Below are 21,937 nucleotides of genomic sequence, written 5' to 3' on the forward strand. Positions count from 1 at the left end.
ATGCCTCGAAATTGCGTGGTTTCCTTTTACCTCGTCGACTAACATGGTCGACCATTTATATAAATGGCCGACCGTGTTAGTTCGCCAAGTAAAACGAAAACCACACAATTTTGAGGCACATTTGTGTAGATCATTGTATTCTACTTTAACATTTTTCCAGCCATATGCATTTTAAAACAACAGTTACAAATGCTTTTCCAAGACCAACTCGACCGAGCCAAGGCAACGTGTTCCTTTAAACTCAGGTGTCCAACTCTATCAAATGTGACAATTATAAATGCTGAATAACCTAAAAACAAGAAGACAATTTAAAACCCTTTACTTAGCCGAACGACCATTAGCCTAAAGCCCTGTTCGCATTGGACTTTTTTTCTTTCTTTTTTAACGCCTATTTGGTACTTTTTAAAAAAAATTTATATATTTTTTTATTGGACTTAATTTGGGTAAACTAACCGAGCCAATTGGTAACTTGCCCATTTTAAGTCCAATGCGAACAGCCCAGGAAGTTTTCCTCCCAGGTAACTTACCCAACCCGAATGGGTAGTTTAACCGAGCCAAAGGTGCCCAGGAAGATTGACCAGGTCAGTTTAACCGAGCCAGAAAGTCCAATGCGGATGCGACGACTGCAAGCTGACATGTTTTGTCATGGAAGAATAACATTTTCATGACTATCGAACTATTCAATGTTACGCAGGGGGCCAGCTCGGTTAGTTTACCCACGGTCTCGGTAAGTTTACCCAAGTCAAATCAATCCAAGTGCGGCCGGTGGGAAAGTTAACCCATCGGAATGTTGCCCATCGGAATGTTACCCAAAATATGAATCCAGTGCGAATACGGCTTAAGGGACACTTTCGGCAATAACAAATCTTTAAAAAATTTGGACTCAATTGGTCATCAAGTTGCTAGAGAATAATGAGAGAAAAACAACCTTGTTACACACATTTGTGGGCTTCCAGATGCCTAAACAAATATTCAAAAACTTCAGGCCTGAAAGCCTTTTATTATTTTAATAAGGAATTTTAACTCTTTCCCCAAAACTACATTACTTCAGAGGGAGCCGTTTCTCACAAAAGTTTATACTATCAACAGCTCTCCATTGCTCATTACTGAATGAGTTTTACTGCTAACAATTATTTTGAGTAACAACCAGTAGTGTCCAGTGCTTTTGAGGGTTTGAAACTGTCTGTTTTTGTAAGGTGGAGTAACAAATTCACCTTCGTCTCAGCCGATTTTAGGTTTTTGTTTTCTTCCTTCTGTAAAACTACTAAAATATGAAATACCCAGCACAAATGTGTATGCTAAAATAAAAAGTTTCCTGTATTTAAAGCATTAACAAAACTACATGTCTGAGTAAAGCTTGGTTCCTGTGAATCTAAAGTGTATTTTGACGTCTTTGGCAGCGAATGTTACGCAGGAGTTCAGCACAAGTCAACTGATGCAAATTATTTGTTGCGAATTAGTGATATCAAAAATCTTACTGCATGTGCATTAAGTAAGAAATGGGCTTATATAAACTATGCATGAAAACTCTGAACGGTAGATTTGTCCTCTATGGTACAAACACTTAATAAACAATTGCAATATGATAAATATTGTTTATTTATTTTAGAAGATTTATTTCCTACATGTTCTGAAGACAACCAGGCATCTCTTTGATTGTTTGACAAGAATAATCAAATTAAAGAGTAAAAAATGCCAATTAAACAAGATAAAATCAAATTTAATTCAGTTCGTTGTGAAAACAACAACAGATGTACATCAAAGGTGCTTACGGTCAAAATTAAACTTACAGAACTGTTTTAAAGTTGCCCCTTTTTAAAGCAATTGTGACCAATTGTATTACTGCATTATTTCCTAGTTGTTATCTGAACTGTCGCTACCCAGGTTGTATCGTTAACTTGGGTGTGATCCCTGGATACACGACAGGTAATGGTTGAATGGCTTCTGCCTTGCACCACCGACAAAATAGGAAGACCGCCAACCTAGGGCTAGAAAGATAGCTCAGTTGGTAGAATGCACAGTTATCTGGAGACCATTGGTTCAAATCTGGCTCTACTCAATTTTTCTTTGCTCAACCCAAAAATATTAAATCTAAAGGATTTGGGTACTTTTTTAAAATGTCCATAGATTTACATTAAACTTACAGGGTTTGAAGATAATGATAGTGGAAAGCTTCCATTCAAATATTACTTACCGAGGTGCTGTAGTTTTTGAGAAATGAGTAAAACAATGTCATGAAAATACGTTTGTAAAATGATTAAAATAATTTCCGTCTCGTGAGACGAAAATTATTTTCATGACATTGTTTTACTCATTTCCCCAAAACTACAGCACCTCAGCACTTAATATTTTCAGGGAAGCTTTCTACTATCATTATCTTCAAACGGTGTAAGTTTAGTGTAAATCTGTGGACATTGTGTTTTTTGTCCTACAAAAGTTACATAGACCCTTCAACCCAGTCAGTTTATCTTTTTAATACTGTGACCTCTGATGCGATAAATACTTCTTTTTTAAACATACAAAATAAGTGATTTATAACAAATTTACAATTACCCTTAGAAATGATTAACCTATGGCTTTAGTGACATCATGTACAAGATTATCATTTCCAACATTTCTATACACGTGATGTTTGATTTGGGATAAAATTTAAGCTTCCATAATTACCTCATAATTTGTAAAAAATTTCCACAATTATTTTATGTTGATTAAAAAATGAATGGCTTCTCTGCCCATCTTCCTAATAATTGCATTTTCCCAAATGCGAGAAATAAAATAATCTTGAATAAAATGCTTCATAATGTTAAAATAAGTGCAAAAAGCAGCATTTGCTGAAAAAGAACCAAACTACAAGCTTTGCTTGACATCTCCTTCAGGCAAACAAAAATATGAATAACTTGTCATGTTATATTTTGAATAGTTAATAAATAAGGAAGTGAAATAATTTGATATTGCCAACTGTACATTATACAATATTAGCTATACAGGCAGTGTATTCAATGTCAATGTTTTACCAATGTAAGATCTTGTGCAACATTAATAAATCACAGGTTCATCATTCTGAGACGAGGCTTGATTGCTGGGGAGTGATCTTCCGTCAATCAAATAGACATTGTGGAAATCCTAAGCACATAGCTGTTTTTGCTTGTTAAGTCAAACTGTGAAGTTACAGGAAAAATCCCAGATAATTACCCCCCCCCCCCCCCCCCCCCCCCCCCCCCCCCAAGAATGGTGTGTTAACAAACACAACTGATCCCTATAATGTCAGGTCAGAGTTTCTTTTTGGATGTTAAATCACAAAAATAATTTCCGAGGACAGCCCAAAGAAACAATCTTGGGTTGATGTTCTAATAATTTGAGTTTATAACACACAAGTTTGAGATCCATGAGAAGACCGTGGCCCAGTTTCATGGCCCTGCTTTTCGCCAAGTTCTGCGCTTACGCTCACTATTCTCGCCTTAATTCACAAGAATTTCTGCTTTGTAAGCAAAGAATGCCTAGTAACAGGAAGTATGCATGTGCACAGGCAATGAAGAGGAAGTCGATTTGTATTTGGCCCTAGACAAGAGGGGAACACTTTGGCAAAATTATGTGTGTTTTTGTTGGTGTTTTTTTTAGATGATCTTCCTGACAAGAGAACTCAGCAAACTCCCACAAGCGGATATACACACCCAGCTGGCAACAACCAATCTCTCTCATACAAACATTGGTTTAACGTCTATGATTATGAATTGCACAAAATCAACAAATATTGTGATTCAGTAACTAGACGACAATACTTATTCTGGTGATAATGATATCAATGGTTAGCTGGGGGATTCCAACCCACAACCTTGTGATTGCAAGTCCAGCAGTCTAACCACTTGACCATGTTAATGCAGTGTTTTAAAAAAAAAGAAGAGACAAATCAGCTCAATACTATAATATACTTGTACAAATTTATACATATATGTATATATATATCAAACATTCAATGGTGAACTTCATCATCGAGGGCGCTCTCCATAGGATTGACTGAGCCTGTTGTAACCATGGTGATCCTGCAACAACAAAAATCATATTCAGGTTTACTAGTAAATGAGAAATGTTAGGAAAGAAAAGTGATCTGTTTGTAATTGATGGGATATATTAAGTGGCATAACTAAGAGGGACATGGGCTGCATTTACCCCCCCCCCAAGTTATGTCCGTCCCACCCCCACCCCCATATGGAATCTGGACTTCTTAGATTTAAAACTTACCAGAGTAAAGTGTTGGAATTTTACACACTTTAACGTTTTGAAAATTAATTTTCCATTTAGACACAATTTATTTTTACATTCACTTCAGATAATCTTTCAAAAATAGTGAATGGCAGCACTGAAAAGGGGCAATACAGTTTTAAATTGCCCAGAGTGCCCACCCCCAAGAAAAAATGGTGCACCCCATTTCCCCTTCATAATTAACCCTAGTTTTAATAAAACAAAAATTTTATGAAAACTGCAGCATCAAAACAAAACTTTCCGATTACTAAAAGTAAACAAATGAAAAACCCAAACTTCTTACCTAATGCTTTGAGGTGAAAAAAACCCGAATCTAAAACATAATTTTTTTTTCTTAAAAATGAGAAAGGGGGCTTGCTATCCTACCTTTTCAAATCTGTTTCTTGTTGTCTGTATAGATTGAAACGGATTATTCCGACCACCAAACAACTTCTGTTTGCCTTCTTCAAGATACTTCTTCACTTTCTTGATCTGGAATTAGGGAGAGGGAAATAAAGGAGTTTTACAATGTAGGAACCTTCTGCAAGGGGGAAATATTCGCATTTCTGGTTTATCCGAAAATCGTTAACAATGATGGCGCTCTACAAAGATATATATATATATATATACATGTATAACAGTAATAATACTTGCCAACAATATGTGTATGTATATATTGTTTAGGCCTATGAGAAAGGATCTGCAAGGTTAAAAATGTCAGGATATTAAACGATACTTCCATTAATACAATAGGTCTTTTTGGTTGGTAAGCAGTTTGCAACAGCTAATTTCTATTTTTTTCACAAGTATAAGTATTACTCAAAAATAACCCTCAACAAAAATCAACACAAAAATTAAGAGGCAACACTGAGCTTGAAATCACAACAAAACTATGTAATAATTAAAACACAAGCAATGCAAACAAATATGCAGACAAAAAGAAGCACATTTTGTGCCTACCTTTCCTCTATCAAAGTCTTCTTCATACGGATCTCGCTGTCTGTTCTGCCGCGAGTCAGAATCAACCTCGTTATCAAGAGCGCTACGACCTCCATCCCAAGAAAGGACTAGAGAAACAAGTGATATCAAAGTCTATTAAACCATCTGGGTTTTTTTTAATGGCGGGGTGGGGGCAAGTAAAAATTCCTCAAGATAAACACCACTTAAAAAAATAAAAATAACAGTAACAAAACAGTAAATAAATAAACCATACACCATAAATATAACCATTAGCAGTAGCTTAGTAAAACGCAAACATCTACCATAAGGTACTCAAGCTGATAGAAAACTATTATCTGTTGTGGTCAGGCATAGGCCTGGTTGACTAGCGAAATTCGTAACTTTGACACTAGTCATGACTATTTTTTAAATGGAAACAAACTTGTTAAACCACGTCAAAACTTTATTATTTATTATTATTCAGTACATATATTTCAATGCTGTCATACAAAACAATAATACAATAATGTACATTTATGTCAAAATTAAAACGAGCAATATAGTATGAGGTACGATTGGGTACACAATACTTCAAAAAAAAGCAGCAACTTAAAGACAACATTTAGGTGTAAGGTTAAGCGAAATGCTTTTGTGCCCTAACCTATTGACAGACAAACATGATACCAAGGAACACAAACAAAGACAAAGACAAGGGACAACACGGACAGACGAATACATATAGATGTACTAGGCCTAGCAACAACACAAAAGCGAGTCATCATTAAGTTGACACATACTAATGCCTTCATACCACATTTTTACAATAATAACACAACATCAATTTTATTAAAGGAAGTGGACACTATTGGTAATTGTCAAAGACTAGCCTTCACAGTTGGTGTATCTCAACATTTGCATAAAATAACAAACCTGTGAAAATTTGAGCTCAATCGGTCATCGAAGTTGCGAGATAATAATGAAAGAAAAATAACCCTTGTCACATTAAGTTGTGTGCGTTTAGATGGTTGATTTTGAGACCTCAAGTTCTCAACTTGAGGTTGAAATCAAATTCATCGGAAATTACTTCTTTCTCGAAAACTCGTCACCAAGAAAGGTTTTATGCCAATAATTATTTTGAGTAATTACCAATAGTGTCCACTGCCTTTAATTAGGGTGAATAAGAAAATGCAGAGCTGCCAGCATTTGCATCCTGCAATCAGGGAGATTTTGTCTAACAATCAGAACAATATTTAGAACAAAATTCAACATTAACAGAAAAAAAAGTTTCAATCATCAGGGAGATTTTCAAATTTGTTAGTCAGAATATGGACAAAATCGGGAACTTTCTGCAGAATTAGGGAGAGTTGGCAGCTGTGATAATGCCAAAACGCTGAGAAACAACATAAAAAGAGATTCAGAAAGAATCATTTACTTTCCAAAAATGGTATCTTACTTGATGGGCCAAAGGCTTTGAGCGAAGACTTGTTAAGTTCCTCAGCAACGCTGGAGGACGAGTAAGTACCGTCCCAAGAAGTATGCGTCTTGGAAGATTTACCGACTGTTTCGTCATCACCTCCTTCTTTATCCCGTTTCTTATGGCTGTCTTTAATGTGGTGGTCCCATTGCTGCACAGGAACTACATCGGGGAAATAAAGAAAGTCATTAAGGATTTGAGAAGTCTCCTGATTGTAGAGAAGTCTCCTGAATTGTAGAGAAGTCTCCTGAATTCCATAAAATCTACCCAGCAAGTAGATATACACATGGTGTTACTGCAAACCAAATAACCACTGACACCTTGTCAAGCAATGACTCAAATTCCATACATTTCAGTTAACAAAAACAGACTGTAAGTATTGTTTGAAGCTTTGCATGGCGTGGAGAAATCAGAAGAAACTATAAATAAATAGTAAACTTGCAGGTACAACCATTTGTAAATCTCTTAGGGTGAGTGTTGGCTCTGAAAACAGACTGTGTTCTTCAGGCAGTAGTATGTTGGCTGAATACCACTATTTGAATGGCTCCTATATTCTCATTTATAGCTGCAATCAGAGGCAATCACATGTCTCACTTGGGTTATTATTAGCGAGGTTTATGCTAGCAAATACGCGAACGTGAACCAAAAAAATCTGTTGTTTCTGGGTGACGTCGCCACTTTGGGCTTATTGTATGCTCAGGTATATTGTCTACGCGCACAGTCGAACCCGACGTGAAAAATGGTTAACTTCACGTATGCTAAAAACGTGAGATTTACATAAATTTTCTGACGTTCACATTCATGTTCACGCGGAACGTGCAGCTAAACCTCCATATTATTATATATTGTGGTAATGAAACCAAGCCTGAAGACATCTGTTAACAAGGGTGCTTGCTATGTAAACCTGAAACACTAGGTGAACCCATACTCTTCCAAGATGAGCATTCTGGGTTCTTTTACATACACTACCAATTCTAGTACATGGGACCTACGGCTTAAGGTCCCATGCGAAAGGCATATCAGTTATGGTAAAGTATCTTGCTAAAGGACACAAGCGCCAGAAGAAGAACTCGAACCCGTACTCTGCTGTTCAGAAAACACAAGAGCTTAAGTCTGGAGCTCTTAACAGCTTGGCCACCACCCGCCACAAATGTAGGTTCTAAAAGTAATGGTTAGCATTTCAGTTGAGTATAGAATACACACATCAAAATTTACCAAAAAATCCCACTTATGATTTAAAATGAATTTTAAAATCAAAGAGATTTTGAAATTGGAACATTTCTTGTAAATTGAGTTATTTACGAATTGAAAAAATGGAGTCTCAACAAAAAATGCTATTGATATTCAAGTGCTGACTTCTCAATTTGCAAATAATTTACAAAACACTTTTTGACTACATATCCATCATTTAAGGCACTGGACACTATTGGTAATTACTCCAAAAAAATGTTAGCATACAAACTTACTTGGTAACGAGCAATGGAGAGCTGTTGATAGTATAAAACAAGTAAATTTCTCACTAAAATATTTGAATTGAATTAGAGACCTCAGCTGAGTTCTAAAATTCAAGGCACTGAAATTCCATTCGCAATTGAGTTCAAGTTTTCATAGGTTTGTTATTGTTTGCATACATGTATGTTGAGATACACCAAGTAAAAAAACTGGTCTTTGAAAATTACCAAAGGTGTCCAGTGCCTTTAAAAAGTATGATAAAGTAAAATATTTGTCAATTCATAAAACACTTTTTGACTACATCCATCAAGTAAAATATTTGTTTCCACAAGTTTATTCCGTCTTCAGATTGCTTACCGTCTTGTCTTGATTTCTGAGAGGTAACTCTACTGCTCCGATCCTCTTCATCATCTGATGAGCTATGCTTCTTCTTTTTCTTCTTTCTCTTCTCCGGTTTACTCTCCTCATCATTATGATCTTTAAGTGATCTCCTCTCGCTCTCCTCATCCCGGTGTTTCCGTTTCTTCTTTTTCTCCTTTGGCGGGCTTGGATCATCTTCACTTCGCAGTTGTTCCCCCTTGTATGGTTTCTTGGAAGTTGAATGATTATCTGAACTATGGCTGTGCCTATCTGACTTGTCAATTTTATAACTGTGTTTTTCTCGGTTTGAGGTCAGATGGTCGTCTCTGTCGATCCGTCTGACCTTAGTGGAATAATCCGAGCTGCTACGATCATCTGAACTATGTCTCTTCCGTGACTCTTTGTGGTGCTTAGAATATTTGTGAGATGTGTCACCGTTGTGAGGTACATCACGACTTGAGTTTGGTGTTTGATGATGATCCTCATGGATGTTGTGGTCGTCGTGTTTTGAAGAGTCTTTCTTGTGTTTCTGACTGGCACGACGTTCATGGTGGCGTTTTAACTTCTTTTCCAGAGCACGTTGCATCATAAAATGCTTGTCTTTGCGTTTTGTTTCTGTGTGTGGCGTTGAATGTTTGTGCTTAATCTCTTCACTGTCTCTCTTTTTGGAAGTCTTATGTTTGTCGTGATAGTCTCTGTCTGAATCGTGATTACTCACTTTAGAATTGCTTAAAAGTGGTTCTTTATCGCTGTCTTGATGCGGTTCAATCACACGTTCAACCCATTCCTCAACCAGCTCTTCTTCTTCATACTCTCTTTTCTCCTTATTTTTTTTCTTCTTCTTTTTCTTCTTCTTATGTTTTTGCAACGCCACATCATTCTCCCTGTTTTCCTCAATATCCCTGACCTTTGACCTTTCACTTTTGGCCTGACCTTTACATTCATTGACCTTGGATGAACTCTCAGGTTCCTCGGGACTCCCTGGATGAGATCGATCCTTCTTACGTTTCTTCTTCTTCTTTGGCGACAGGTTTTCCTCTAATTCTTCCTTAGTATCTTTCTTGAATGTCTGCTCGTTTGATAACTTTGGGTAAACCGTATCCTGCTGGCCATCATCTTTAAGATTTGATCTCTCCAAAACTTTCTGATGTTTGACGTCTTTGTGAGTACTTGATTTATTCTCATTTTTTATGGAAACACTTTCTGATTTGATGGATACCTCTTGTTTATCCCCAGAAACAATTTTCTTTTGTTTTTCATGGACTTTTGTCCGATCTGGGCTTTCGTCTTTCACATCGTCGAAAACAAGAGCAATCTTTGGTCCGATCAACTTAGTTCTTTGTTCCTCTGAGTCTGGAGGTTTTTCAGAATTCTTAAGTGGAGGAGCTGGAGAGATATTCCACCCAAACACAGCCGCTTCCTTCTTCATATCTTGAGGCGTCTGAGGAGCGTCTCTCTTCTCTAAGATATTCCACTCGCTAGTTGAGTTTGTTGACACGTTGCTATGGAGACTACAGTCGGAGGCAGGTGAAGGAGATATCTGTGAGTCTGAATCCGCCGCTCTCCAGTGTGACGTTGATTTGATACGCTGTGCCTGACCGTTTGTTGTTATAGTCAACTTCAACGGGGAATCTGGCTTACGGATTGACGTAAGGTTTGTACTATTAGCCAGTCCGGCTTTCTTGAGAAGATTTGGCGAGAGTTGAAGATTGTCCAAAGATAAACTCTTGGCGGTTGCTGGTGGTTTCATAGGCGTGGCATCAACAGGGTTCTCTTTACTGTCATTAGAGATACAAACATCTCCCTTGGGAGGTTCCTCAGACTTGACTTGAGGTTTTTTATTGGAGTTTTTACTTTGATTTGAAGCATCCCCGCCTTGTGACATTGAAAACTGGGCAACGACGTTATCGTAGTCCATCTCGGAGTCACCAGAGGAAGAGTTTGAATCTTCCGCAGTGTAAGGGACAAGTCCAGAGGAGGCAGGCTGCTTCTTACAGACACCATTCATCTTGGAAGCATCTTGAGGTAACCTTGCCTTGGGTTTGACAAGTCCCTGCATGTGTTTGAGTGAGTCTTTGCTTTGTGTCGTTGAGGAGGCTATCGTTGGAGGAGAAGTCTGGTTTTGGGGAGGTGAGAAGGTCTTTGTCGCTGCAGTCTGTTCAGGATGGATCTGTGGTGTAGCATCACCACCACCAGTTACTACTGGGGTGTTTACTGACGCAGCAGCCGCTGTGGCATTAGTGTCCTGTTTCTTAACCAGCAGTGGTTGCTGCTGCTGCTGCTGTTGGGGTGGAGGTTGTGAATTTGCAGTAACCACATTTGCACTTTTGTTCCGGAATTGAAAAGATAGTTTGTTGCGTTGAGCTGGTAGTGGGGTCAGCTTGTGCTTTGCTTCCTGTTGTTGTTGTTGATGACTTTGATTCAACTTCAATGGTCTGTTGTCTTTACCCTCGGAAATCATTGTGGGTTTGAATACAGGGCTCTTTTGGTGTAGAGTGTTTGCCAGTGGCCTGGATACAGGGGTTCCAAGGGGTCCATTGAAGAGCGACTGAGGTTTACTGATTGTTGTGGCTGGCTTGGAGCGGTTGTTCTGGACAACGTCACGTTTGGGCTGAGGAGTAAAAATGACAGCAAGAATTTTAGTTAATACAGATTTTCATGTCCAGTAGTAGGACGAAGCATCATCCTTCTGGTTATCACTACAAACTCAAATCAATCAATGTTTATGCATGTAATTTTTGATGAATTTTTGTGTGTGTAGATTTAGAGATTTTATTTACTAACCTGATCTCTGTGATTTATGGTCAAAATGTCTTCAGAAATGGTTCAGGTTGAAAGTTTTGAAAGTACAATTATTGATGTGTTTTTTCCAGCTTATAATTGCCCTCTCACAATATTTTTTCAACTGACTGTGTTGGTGGTAGTATTTATAGTAATTGATTTATTATTTTTAATCTAAATTTAACTTCTTGGGAGGTATGGCTGCAATAGCACTCCACACTAATGACGTGGATTTTGCTAAAAATACCAGACAAATGTTACTTAACTTATGCAACCACAGCACCAATAAAACTTTGACATGTACGTGTGCCTATAAATGTTATCAAAATTTGACACGCTTGTCTGAGATTCAGGTACCTAGCTTTTATTTTTAGCATTAGTGCGGAGAAGCTGTCAGCTGCTATGGTCAGCTGTAAATGAACCATTTCAAATCCAAACTAAAAAACAAAAATAGTGTTAAATTAATTGTTTATCTTACCCCTATACACCGATATGTGTCAGCACTGTATACTCAGTACTTTCCCAAGCTCAGTACTTTTTTCACAGAAATCAGGTATTTCTGATATACAGTGGTAACACACATCAATGAAAATGGGTAAAACCAAAATTAATATTCTTTATCCCGATGCAAATCTGAAACCTACCTCTCCGCCATTCATAGGCGATTTGAAGCTACTTTTACGAATATAGAACAATAGATAGGCGTTCTGGTTAAGAACCCTCTGTAGGCTGACTTGACTAACAAACGCATCGTTCATGCAGTACCAACTCTGATTGGCTGCCTTGACGAAACAGTAGTAATGACCTGAGTTACACGAAGCGCCCTCGTGCTTCAGAACGGCATAGAGCTCGTACATAATCGCTGGACCCTGGAGGAAGAGAGTAGAATTGAATAAGTACACAATTGATTTGATATTTCTTTACCCCTTTTAGAGCCCTTGGTCAGGTTCAATGCTGTTATATTGAATATCCTCAAAACTAAGGAATGAGTTGAAAAATCTCTGTACACAAATGTGCAGACAATCTATTTGAAATGTAACGTCATTAAACAATTTAAAACTTTGACAAAAATAGCACTTTATGGGTATCAAATATAGAGATATTTTAACATGAGGCTAGACTTGTAGTATTTTTAAAAATCTTTTTCAAAATGAGAGGATCACAAAACTGAATCTTACCTTAGGGTCACTCATGTATGGTCTTAGGTTGAGATGATCAGAATAATTCAGTTCTTTGTTGATTTTCCCCGTGCTAAATCGGTTGAAGTCAAATCTAAAACATAAAGAAAGACAAAATCACGTTTATTGTTAGACAAATCTACCACTGGGAGACTTTTGGGGACACTAGGGTGGCAGCAGACTTACTACGTAAATCCATTGTTCTTTGAAATGTGCACAAGCTCAGAACTATGTAAACAACTGCCCCCTAGAGACAAAAATTTTCAAATTGATGTTGCGAGATTGAACAAATGTGAAAATTCCATTAACCATAGCAGGAGGTTTTACAAACTCTGGGCATCACCAGAAATACAAAACTGCAGGTTGTGGACTACTTGTGGACATAGTGGACTACTTGTGGACATAGTGGACTACTTGTGGACATTGTGGACATATTGAACTACTTGTGGACATAGTGGACTACTTGTGGACATTGTGGACATATTGGACTACTTGTGGACATAGTGGACTACTTGTGGACATTGTGGACATATTGGACTACTTGTGGACATTGTGGACATATTGGACTACTTGTGGACATAGTGGACTACTTGTGGACATAGTGGACATAGTGGACTACTTGTGGACATTGTACATAGTGGACATAGTGGACTACTTGTGGACATTGTAGACATACAATGAAGTGGACATTGTGGACTACCTCTTTTTCCCTTTGGCGAGTGTTTTACTACTTTTGAGAAAACTGGACACTACTGGTAATTGTCAGAGACCAGTGTTCTCACTTGATGTATTCCCACATACATGGCATATGCATAAAATAAAAAACCTGTGAAAATTTTGACTTAATTGGTTGACACAGTTGCAAGAAAACAATTAAAGAAAGAACACCCTACATGTACTTGTTGCACAAATTTGTGTGCTTTCAGATTTCTAATAAAAGGCTTCATCAGGCCTGAAGTCTTTAAATATTTTAGTGAGAAATTACCTCTTTCTCTAAAACTACATTTCTTCAGAGGGAGCCATTTCTCACAATGTTTTATACTATTAACACCATTTTATACTATTAACACCATTCATTGCTTGTTACCAGGTAAGTTTTACGTCAACAATTATTTTGAGTAATTATTTTTCGTGTCCAGTGACTTTAAGGCCAGTGGACACTATTGGTAATTGTCAAAGACCAGTCATCTCACTTGCTGTATCTCAACATATGCATAAAATAACAAACCTGTGAAAATTTGAGCTCGATCGGTCATAGAAGTTGCAAGATAATAATGAAAGAAAAAACACCCTTGTCACACGAAGTTGTGTGCGTTTAGATGGTTGATTTCGGGACCTCAAATTCTAAACTTTAGGTTTCAAAATCAAACTCGTGGAAAATTACTTCTTTCTCGAAAACTACTCCACTATAGAGGGAGCCGTTTCTCACAATGTTTTATACTACCAACCTCTCCCCATTACTCGTTACCAAGTAAGGTTTTATGCGAATAATTATTTTGATTAATTACCAATAGTGTCCACTGCCTTTAAGGAGGTTTTGAGAAAATCCTTAAATCAGGAAAAGTGCTGAGAAATCACGAGCCTATTGTTGAAAAATGTCGCTAAGGAATATTTCAACAATCATTCTATCAAAAGAGTTTGTTTTCACAATAGTTTGACTCACCTCTTTAGACAAAGTGTAAGTACATGTGGCGCTCGTTGAACCGTGAACCTTTTCTGAGCCTGCACCTTTCGATTACACCTGAAATAAAATAAAATCAATTTTGTTGTCTTTCTTCTATTTGCTAAATTGCAGAAAAATTATGTTTTTTATAAGAGTTCTAACCACATCACATTGGGCGATCAAGAATTAGGCAGTAAGCAGAGTTATGAAATTGTGCCCACGTTCTCCTATACTCCAGACTGTTGTTTCCCTTCCAGCCTCATTATGGTCAAGTTGATTTGAATGGAAGAGTAAACAAGATGGCTGCATTTTGACTTACTTCTTGCACTGATAGAGATTCTCTCCATCCAGCATCTCTGGTCTTATCAATCTCTCCAATGCTTTGGTTACCGTTGGTGCTTGCTGTGAATCAACAACATGGAGAATTAGTTCCGATGAAAAAAATGCAGACATGATAAGAAGTAGGAACATTTTATTGAGTGAAAGGCTGGCCTACATGAACATACATTATAGGCTTTGACAGACTGTGCAGGTTATTTTATAAAAATTGTGAACAATTTTTTCTGAGGGCCAAACCTATTGGGAAACTAGACTAAAGTAGGAAGGATGCCATGCCTAAAAACAGCTTTTACACCACTGGAGTGTTTTCTTCTTGTGGCCCCTTCCATTGTTTTTGGTGCTTTTGCATTAAAGACAGTGGACACTATTGGTAATTGTCAAAGGCCTTCACAGTTGGTGTATCTCAACATATGCATAAAATAACTAACCTGTGAAAATTTGAGCTCAATCGGTCATCAAAATTGCGAGATAATAATGAAAGAAGAAAACACCCTTGTCACACGAAGTTGTGTGCGTTTAGATGGTTGATTTCGAGACCTCAAATTCTAAACTTGAGGTCTCGAAATCTAATTCATTGAAAACTACTTCTTTCTCCAAAACTATGGCACTTCAGAGGGAGCCATTTCTCACAATGTTTTATACCACCAACCTCTCCCCATTTCTCGTCACCAAGAAAGGTTTTATGCTAGTAATTATTTTGAGTAATTACAATAGTGTCCACTGTCTTTAACAAATAAATACATTTAAAAAATCCAGTTAACAACCCAGTTGAATGGTTTCAAGTGGTTGGTCAACTCAATGGAAAATGTTATCAAGAGAAAGTTAAATAAATGTTTTGTTGAATCAGTGCAAAAATAGTGCATTTCAATTTCCATACAGCATCATTTTTGCACACAAAAAAAGTACAGTATCACAGCAAATACTATCCTTATGTGTAAATCCCAGCTACGTTAAGTTAATGACAATGCTCTGAAAATGCTACTTACAAACGCAAGTATTGTAAGTACAATTTTAGGAAACACATTGTTGTACAGCCTCTATAAGTTGTAACGCTGAAAAATGCCACGCAAATGTGACGTTTTTGAACTCAAATAAATACTGAACAATTCAATACAAATCGGTGATGTAAAAACAACAATACCTTAATATCCAGTCCGATGTCTAAGAATGGCTCGTACGTATCCGACTTGTTTTGACAAACTGAACAAATCACTGCAAGAAAATCAAAACATATATTTTATCAGAATAAATCATTTCAAAACGATCACTTTGAAAAATATTTTACAGGTTTGAAAGGTTGGTGGCATGTCACGACCAGTTGGTCAAGTGAGCTGGACTCAAAATGTGGTGTTTCTGATCAGAACTTCGAGAAGAGGAACAACAATGTTACCAAGATATAACAAAACAATTGTTGCACGCTGGGACTGGGGTCCATGGGTTTTGTACACCCTCGAGGGCAAATGGCACCCTCAGCTTCGGGGTGCCATTTCCCCCTCGGGTGTACAAAATGCCATGGATCCCGTCACAGCGTGCAACAATTGTATAATACATAAAGGCATTTGAGCAGTGAATTAGGTTGGGTAAAGATAATGTTTGATACACTTCTTGAATTTGCATAAAGAGTCAGATTCTCTGATTGAGGTGGTGGGTGTATGCCAGGTGTATGGAGCAAAGGCCAGTAGTGTTAGATGCTGAGCGAAGACTTGAGCGGCCAGAAGATTAAAGGTATTTAAACTCTTTAAGAGACCATAGCAGCTGCAAGCGGCTTGTACCAAAATAACCCAACGACAAGCGCAAGTTTTACCTACTTCAGGTCAAACAAGGCTCGAAGATACATCAGACAAATTTAGCGATTTCCCATGTACTCTTAGAATGAACAATTCTAACAACACCACGTATTTATGTTTTGTACTAATTCTCCTGAAAATAACAGGACAACAATTAAGAAATATTAGGCATGTGGGGCCGTATGGTGATGATTTTACAGAAATTAATGAACTCTAAAATGACTAAAAGGGTTAAAGTTTTGAAAGATGTTTTTTGTATTGTCTCACCTCGACTTCTGTAGTATCCACTGAATATCTGATAAACAAGACTCGTCTCTTTACTATACTTATCAAGTCTGTGGGGAAATAAACAAAAACAAATGTGTTATTTAAGATATGAATGTCAACTTTGCAATATGAATACAGGCTTTGAAATAACATCAAGACATTTTACCAACTGGTGAATCCTTAATTTTTTTTTTTAAATATTACACAATTTCTTTAATGAAAATCGTACAACACACATTTGTTTAACTATATTACTTATATTTCACTACACAACCAACAACAGGATGGTGAATAGGAAACGAAAACAAATGCTCAGTTTTACATGTGGGAAGAAAACCCCCAGGCATCGTGCTCTTGAAATGCTCCAGTAGAAATTTACATTTTCCTCATAGTGTGGCCTTTACCAAGGAGGAAATGCCTTGGGCTCTTGCCCTTTTCAAAAGTGCAGCATACAGGCCTAAACTCCAATGGGGGAAACCCACGCAATCAGGCGGGGACTGAAAACCCAATCCACATAGTGCCCCCTGGCAGGATTCAAACCCCCTCTGGAGGTGAAAGGCGTGGAAAGAAACCATTACGCCAAACCAACCGCCCTCAGATATGAACAGTAGGCGGGGAGTGGTGATCGTACACGCAGAATTCAGCAGTAACTAGAGCCATGAAATTTGACCCAGCTAGGAACTCAAAACCCAATACACGAAGTAGCCCTGGTGAGACTTGAACTGCAGTCTAGAGGTGAAAGGCGTGGAGCGAAACCACTCCGCCAACTTCCCCGCCAATAAATACCCATCTCTTCCCACGATCAACGATAGTAGATCTCATTTACATTACTAGGTCTACTCACTTGTCAAAACCGTTGACACAAGTTTTCTGCATGGCCTCAATGAGTAATCGTAGAAACTCATGTGCATCTTCCTGTCTGCCGATATGCATGTGCTTGGCAAAATCTACGATGGTGAAAAAAAAAAAGGTGTCAATAAATTGCCTTGGTTAATAATAAAACAGAGCTGCCAACATTTTGCAATCAGGGAAATTTAGTACCACAATCAGTGAGATATTCAGAATTAAATTCAACATTATGGGGAAACAGTATCATACTCAGAAAACGGAAAGACTGATTTATTTTCAGGGAACTTTCATGCGAATCATGGAGAGTTGGGAGCTCTGATAATAATACAAATATTCATAAAACGCCTTTTACAAATTGTTTTTTTTTTAGCGCTGTACAAACTGTTAAAATAGCACTGTTAAAATTTAGAATAAAAGTAATAAGAGTTTTTTCACATGACTTTGAAGGATGCAAGAGATGCTTGAGGGATGTGAAGAGGTTGATTGTTCCATAATGTTGGTGCACTGACTGTGAAAGCTTGTTGGCTATATCGTTTTTAAGTGCGGGGTGCAAGCACAACAGGGAAGTAGAAAAAGAACCTGAATTGTGGAAGCTGTGGGCTTTATTAGAAATTTATTTTCTGAAGATAAGTAGGAGCTAGACCATTTTTGACTTTACAAAATGTTTAGTGAGTTAGATTATGTAGTTGGAGTGGTACTTACATTTGAGTTTGTGGAGGATAACCATTGGTCGTATAGCCTGTCCGTTTTGCTGGTGGATGAATGCACGATGGACGTGGTTACAAAGCTCACACATTATGCAAAATCCCAGCTCTCGACCTGACAAATATAAACAAAAAAACAAGGTTTAAAAGGATGACACTACCAGGCACGAAACATCACAGAGAAATGTCATTGTGCTGGTCTTGGCATTGACTACCCCCCTCTCCCAAGCCAAACATGTTCTTATAGATTTTAGTTAGGGAATAAAAGAGTTGTGACCAGGTTTTATACCATCAACCTCTCCCCATTACTCGTTACCAAGTAAGGTTTTATGCTAATAATTATTTTTAGTAATTAGCAATAGTGTCCACTGCCTTGAAGCACGAAGTAGCTCCTCCCACAATTTTTGCAGTTGGGGGATTAAGTTTCAAACTAACACACGCAAGTTTCAAACTTGCGTAAGACAAACCATGCAATCATAGAGTTATATATAAGAACTAGAGGGCACACGAGTGATGCTTCGTGCACAACTGCCACGGAACCGCAAGATGACAAGCGCGTCATTCTGCACGCGCGTTGAATATAAAATACACGTTTGAGGTTTTTTTTATTGAACGCTCACGCGATGCTGTTTGTTCAACTTACAAATTGGCCGCACAAACACACGCTGTGAGATAGCTGTTTTGTCAACTTAGAAAATGGCCGCCTGCTCGCATACCGGGGCGCGTATATAGGCCAGTGCGCGCTCTAGTTCTTATATATAATTCAATGCATGCAACTTACCAACTTTTGGGCAATGTAACTTGCATACTGTGAGCAACCATCTTGTAGCGCCCTCTTTTGACACAAGTTTTTTAGGTTGATCGTGTTTATATTGCTCGTTTAAACAAGGCTAAGTTATCTCCTCTTGACCAATAAGAATGGATACAAACTGTCCAAGGTATTCATGAAAAACAAAACCCTGAATTAACTTGTGTCTTTTTCCAAATGAAATTTTCCCTGCTAATTTAATGACAAATTACAGATATACTACATTTTTTGGGGGGAAGATTGACGCTAAATAAGATAAGCTTGGTGACATTCTTGCTTACACTCTGTTTTGTGTTGATGACTGAGGAGGTAGTTGGCTAAAGGTGGAGTATACGTCAGGCACTGTAGTGTTGCATTCAGGAAGCATGTGTTGCCCATATTAATAAGGCCCGGCCCAACACGTTGGGACCGCTGCCAGGCGAGGACAATCTTATCAGGTGGGTACAGGACTTTCTTAGGGGCTGGGATGCCATCTTGCTTCACTTCCACCTGCCCGTTCATTTGACCTGGGAAAACAAATATTGAAAATATATCAAATCAAGAGGAATGAGTAAGTAAGGTTTGCAGTGACAAATGTTGGTGGAATGTTTTTCATCGTAATCCCCAACAAAGGTTTTCTAAAAATTGTTACAGTGTTCTGTTTTTGTTCATTGAAAGTGTTTTGACATTTGCTCCTTTAACATATGGGCTCATAGTTCTGAGTAGAGTTGGTAGGAACAGTTAAACAGTTAACTTACCCGAGTAATATGCATGTGATTTGTTTGCACAAAACTTTGGAAAGTACTGTTGCTAACACACATCGATGAAAGGGTAATTAAAATTAAAACTCACTATGATTATTGCTAGTCAGTTGCTTAGTGTCCTCGCCTCCAGAACAGCTGGGATTCAGTGCCACATACTTCACTCTGAGATTCTGCAACTGGAATGAAACGTCCTGCTCAGCTGGTCGGAAATCTATGCTCTTGAGGAGGACTTGCTTAGAGGAGGCGACAATATGTTGGTCTAGGTTAGCGACATCAGATTGTGAGTCTTCCCTTGTCTCCTTCTCGCTGGTGGCTGCTGGCGTCGTAGACTTCAACAGGTCTCTTTTAAGGGTTTGATCAATCGTCATCATTTAGTTAAGAGGGACTGTGGGAAAATACATAGATTATTTTTGATTATTTCAGGATACAATAAAAATTAACCTTTACATACCTGAATTAGGTTTGTATACATGTAGTATGGGTAGAACTAGTTTTTTTATAACCTGACTAACAGGTGTAAGGCCATAATACAGCGTGTAATTTTCGACTAGCTATTAATAAGGCCTATTCATTCCCTCTCCAGGGATGAAGGTCACTGCTGACAAAATAGTCTTAACTTTGATCAAAATCTTTGGAGGTGTTGAAACCCACAAGACCACAGGCAGCGGGTTTGTTTATTGTAGTTGTTCTGTACCCCCCTGTATATAGCCCTATCATTGTTTTCTGGACAAACTTGTTTTTCAAGACCCGAATTGAGATGAGAAACAATAAAATAACTGTTTTAACTTCAACGATTCCACTTCAACAAGCGCAACTTTACGACTTTCGATTTTAATTAAAGGGAAGGTACACATATATAGTAGTTACTCAAAACAAATATACTTAAAAACTGACTTGGTAATGAGCATTGGGGAGCTGTGGATAGTATAAAACATTGTGGGAAACGACTCTCTCAGATTTAACGTAGTTTTGGAGAAAGAATATTAAAATATTGAAAATTAAAATATTAAAAGATTCCCAACTAAATAAAAGCACATAAATTCGTCCAACAGCGGCGTTTTTTCTTTCATCATTTTCCAAGCAACTTTGATGACCAATTGAGCCCAAATTTTCATAGGCTTGCAGGCCTGTATGCTTCATTTTTGAAAGGGCAAGGGCACCAAGGCATTTTCTCTCTGGCAAAGGGCACCCTATGAGGAAATTGTAAATTGCTACTGAAGCATTTCAAGGGCACCAAGGCAATGGCATCGGGCAACGGAGGTAATCGCCTCCGTTGCCTCCGTGAATTATCAGGCCTGGGCTTATTTTATATGGTTATAATGGGTTAAACCAAGTGCGAACACTGGCCTTTTTCCGCCTCCCACTCTGCCGTCCAAGACTCCAAGTCCAATCCAAGTGTAAAAACACTTATTTTGTTTGATCCCTGCCTTTTAGTTCACTCTACTAGATTCAGTCTTACAAAAACATACACTGAGACTATGCCATGCTGCTGAGACACACACACTGTCACTGACAGTCACACAGGGGTTGAAAACAGAGATTTTGAATTAAACTCGGAAAAGTTTCCGTATGGCGCCACCACTTTTTCATTCGGTATGAAATAATCTAGGAAATTCATAATCTAATTTACCTCAATGAGATATCCTTTTTTCTAAAAATAAGTGAAAAAGTGGTGGCGCCATACGGAAAGTTATCCTTAAACTCAAATTAAGCTGAGCCAGTATTTCATTCATTGTGATTAAATTGGCTACACAAAAAGTATTCAATATATTGTCACTGAAAAGGCTGGTATTTCAACCATGTTTGCAGCAACAAGTTAAGTCTACAATCACAAATTTTTAAATTAATTAGTCAGGCGAAAGGATTGGTGGCGTTGTGGTCCTCGCCTGGGACTCGTAACTCGCGGACTTTTTCAGCCCCCATTCAAAAAAATTAACGAAAACAACTGTCCGGAAATTGGACACTTCATTATCATTTCAGTTTACGACATTCACAAAATACAACAATATAAAGTGAGAAGAATATGATTTATGATGACTTACCTTATTTAATCTTTAAATGAAACCATCGGGCGTGCTCATTCATCAAACTGCACGCAACGAAATCGGTAAGTGTACTTTGAATTATGGAAAAAACCTCGATTCAGAACATACACGAGGAAAGACATAGCACATCCGGGCAAGTTGATTAAGTCACAACAAGTTTAAATATTGTATTTTTATTAAAATACATTTTTATATCAAAGCATACATTATTATTATTTTTAAATTGTTGTTATTACATTTGTTATACTTTTGTAATTTATAAAGTCTTAAATATTTAAATAATTATTATTTTATAGATGTTGGTTTAAA

At 37.7% G+C, this 21,937-nt stretch overlaps 1 protein-coding gene across 1 annotated transcript; it reads right to left on the minus strand.

Annotated features, from left to right (window-relative positions):
- Positions 1–3,217: 3,217 nt before the first annotated feature.
- On the minus strand, positions 3,218–21,759 carry LOC139944705 (uncharacterized). The gene is made up of 16 exons (XM_071941787.1): positions 21,626–21,759; positions 19,672–19,968; positions 19,122–19,346; positions 18,031–18,147; positions 17,324–17,426; positions 16,480–16,547; positions 15,567–15,637; positions 14,406–14,488; positions 14,087–14,164; positions 12,424–12,517; positions 11,890–12,114; positions 8,462–11,075; positions 6,632–6,814; positions 5,200–5,306; positions 4,627–4,731; positions 3,218–4,040 (listed from the first exon to the last, which is right to left on the minus strand). Exons 2-16 carry the CDS (start codon positions 19,952–19,954, stop codon positions 3,987–3,989), a joined length of 4,410 nt encoding a protein of 1,469 aa, XP_071797888.1. The 5' UTR covers positions 19,955–19,968; positions 21,626–21,759; the 3' UTR covers positions 3,218–3,986.
- Between the last annotated feature and the right edge of the window lie 178 nt (positions 21,760–21,937).

The sequence above is a fragment of the Asterias amurensis genome, chromosome 11 (assembly GCF_032118995.1).
Source record: "Asterias amurensis chromosome 11, ASM3211899v1".
NCBI lineage: Eukaryota > Metazoa > Echinodermata > Asteroidea > Forcipulatida > Asteriidae > Asterias > Asterias amurensis.

Excerpts from the sequence above, each read along its gene's own strand:
- LOC139944705 (XM_071941787.1), bottom strand. The coding sequence starts at position 19,954 with ATGATGACGATTGATCAAACCCTTAAAAGAGACCTGTTGAAGTCTACG. Across the intron at positions 14,165-14,405 it reads AATCTCTATCAGTGCAAGAA|GTGTAATCGAAAGGTGCAGG; the intron begins GTAAGTCAAAAT and ends ATTTTATTTCAG. Across the intron at positions 12,115-12,423 it reads CATACATGAGTGACCCTAAG|GGTCCAGCGATTATGTACGA; the intron begins GTAAGATTCAGT and ends CTCTTCCTCCAG.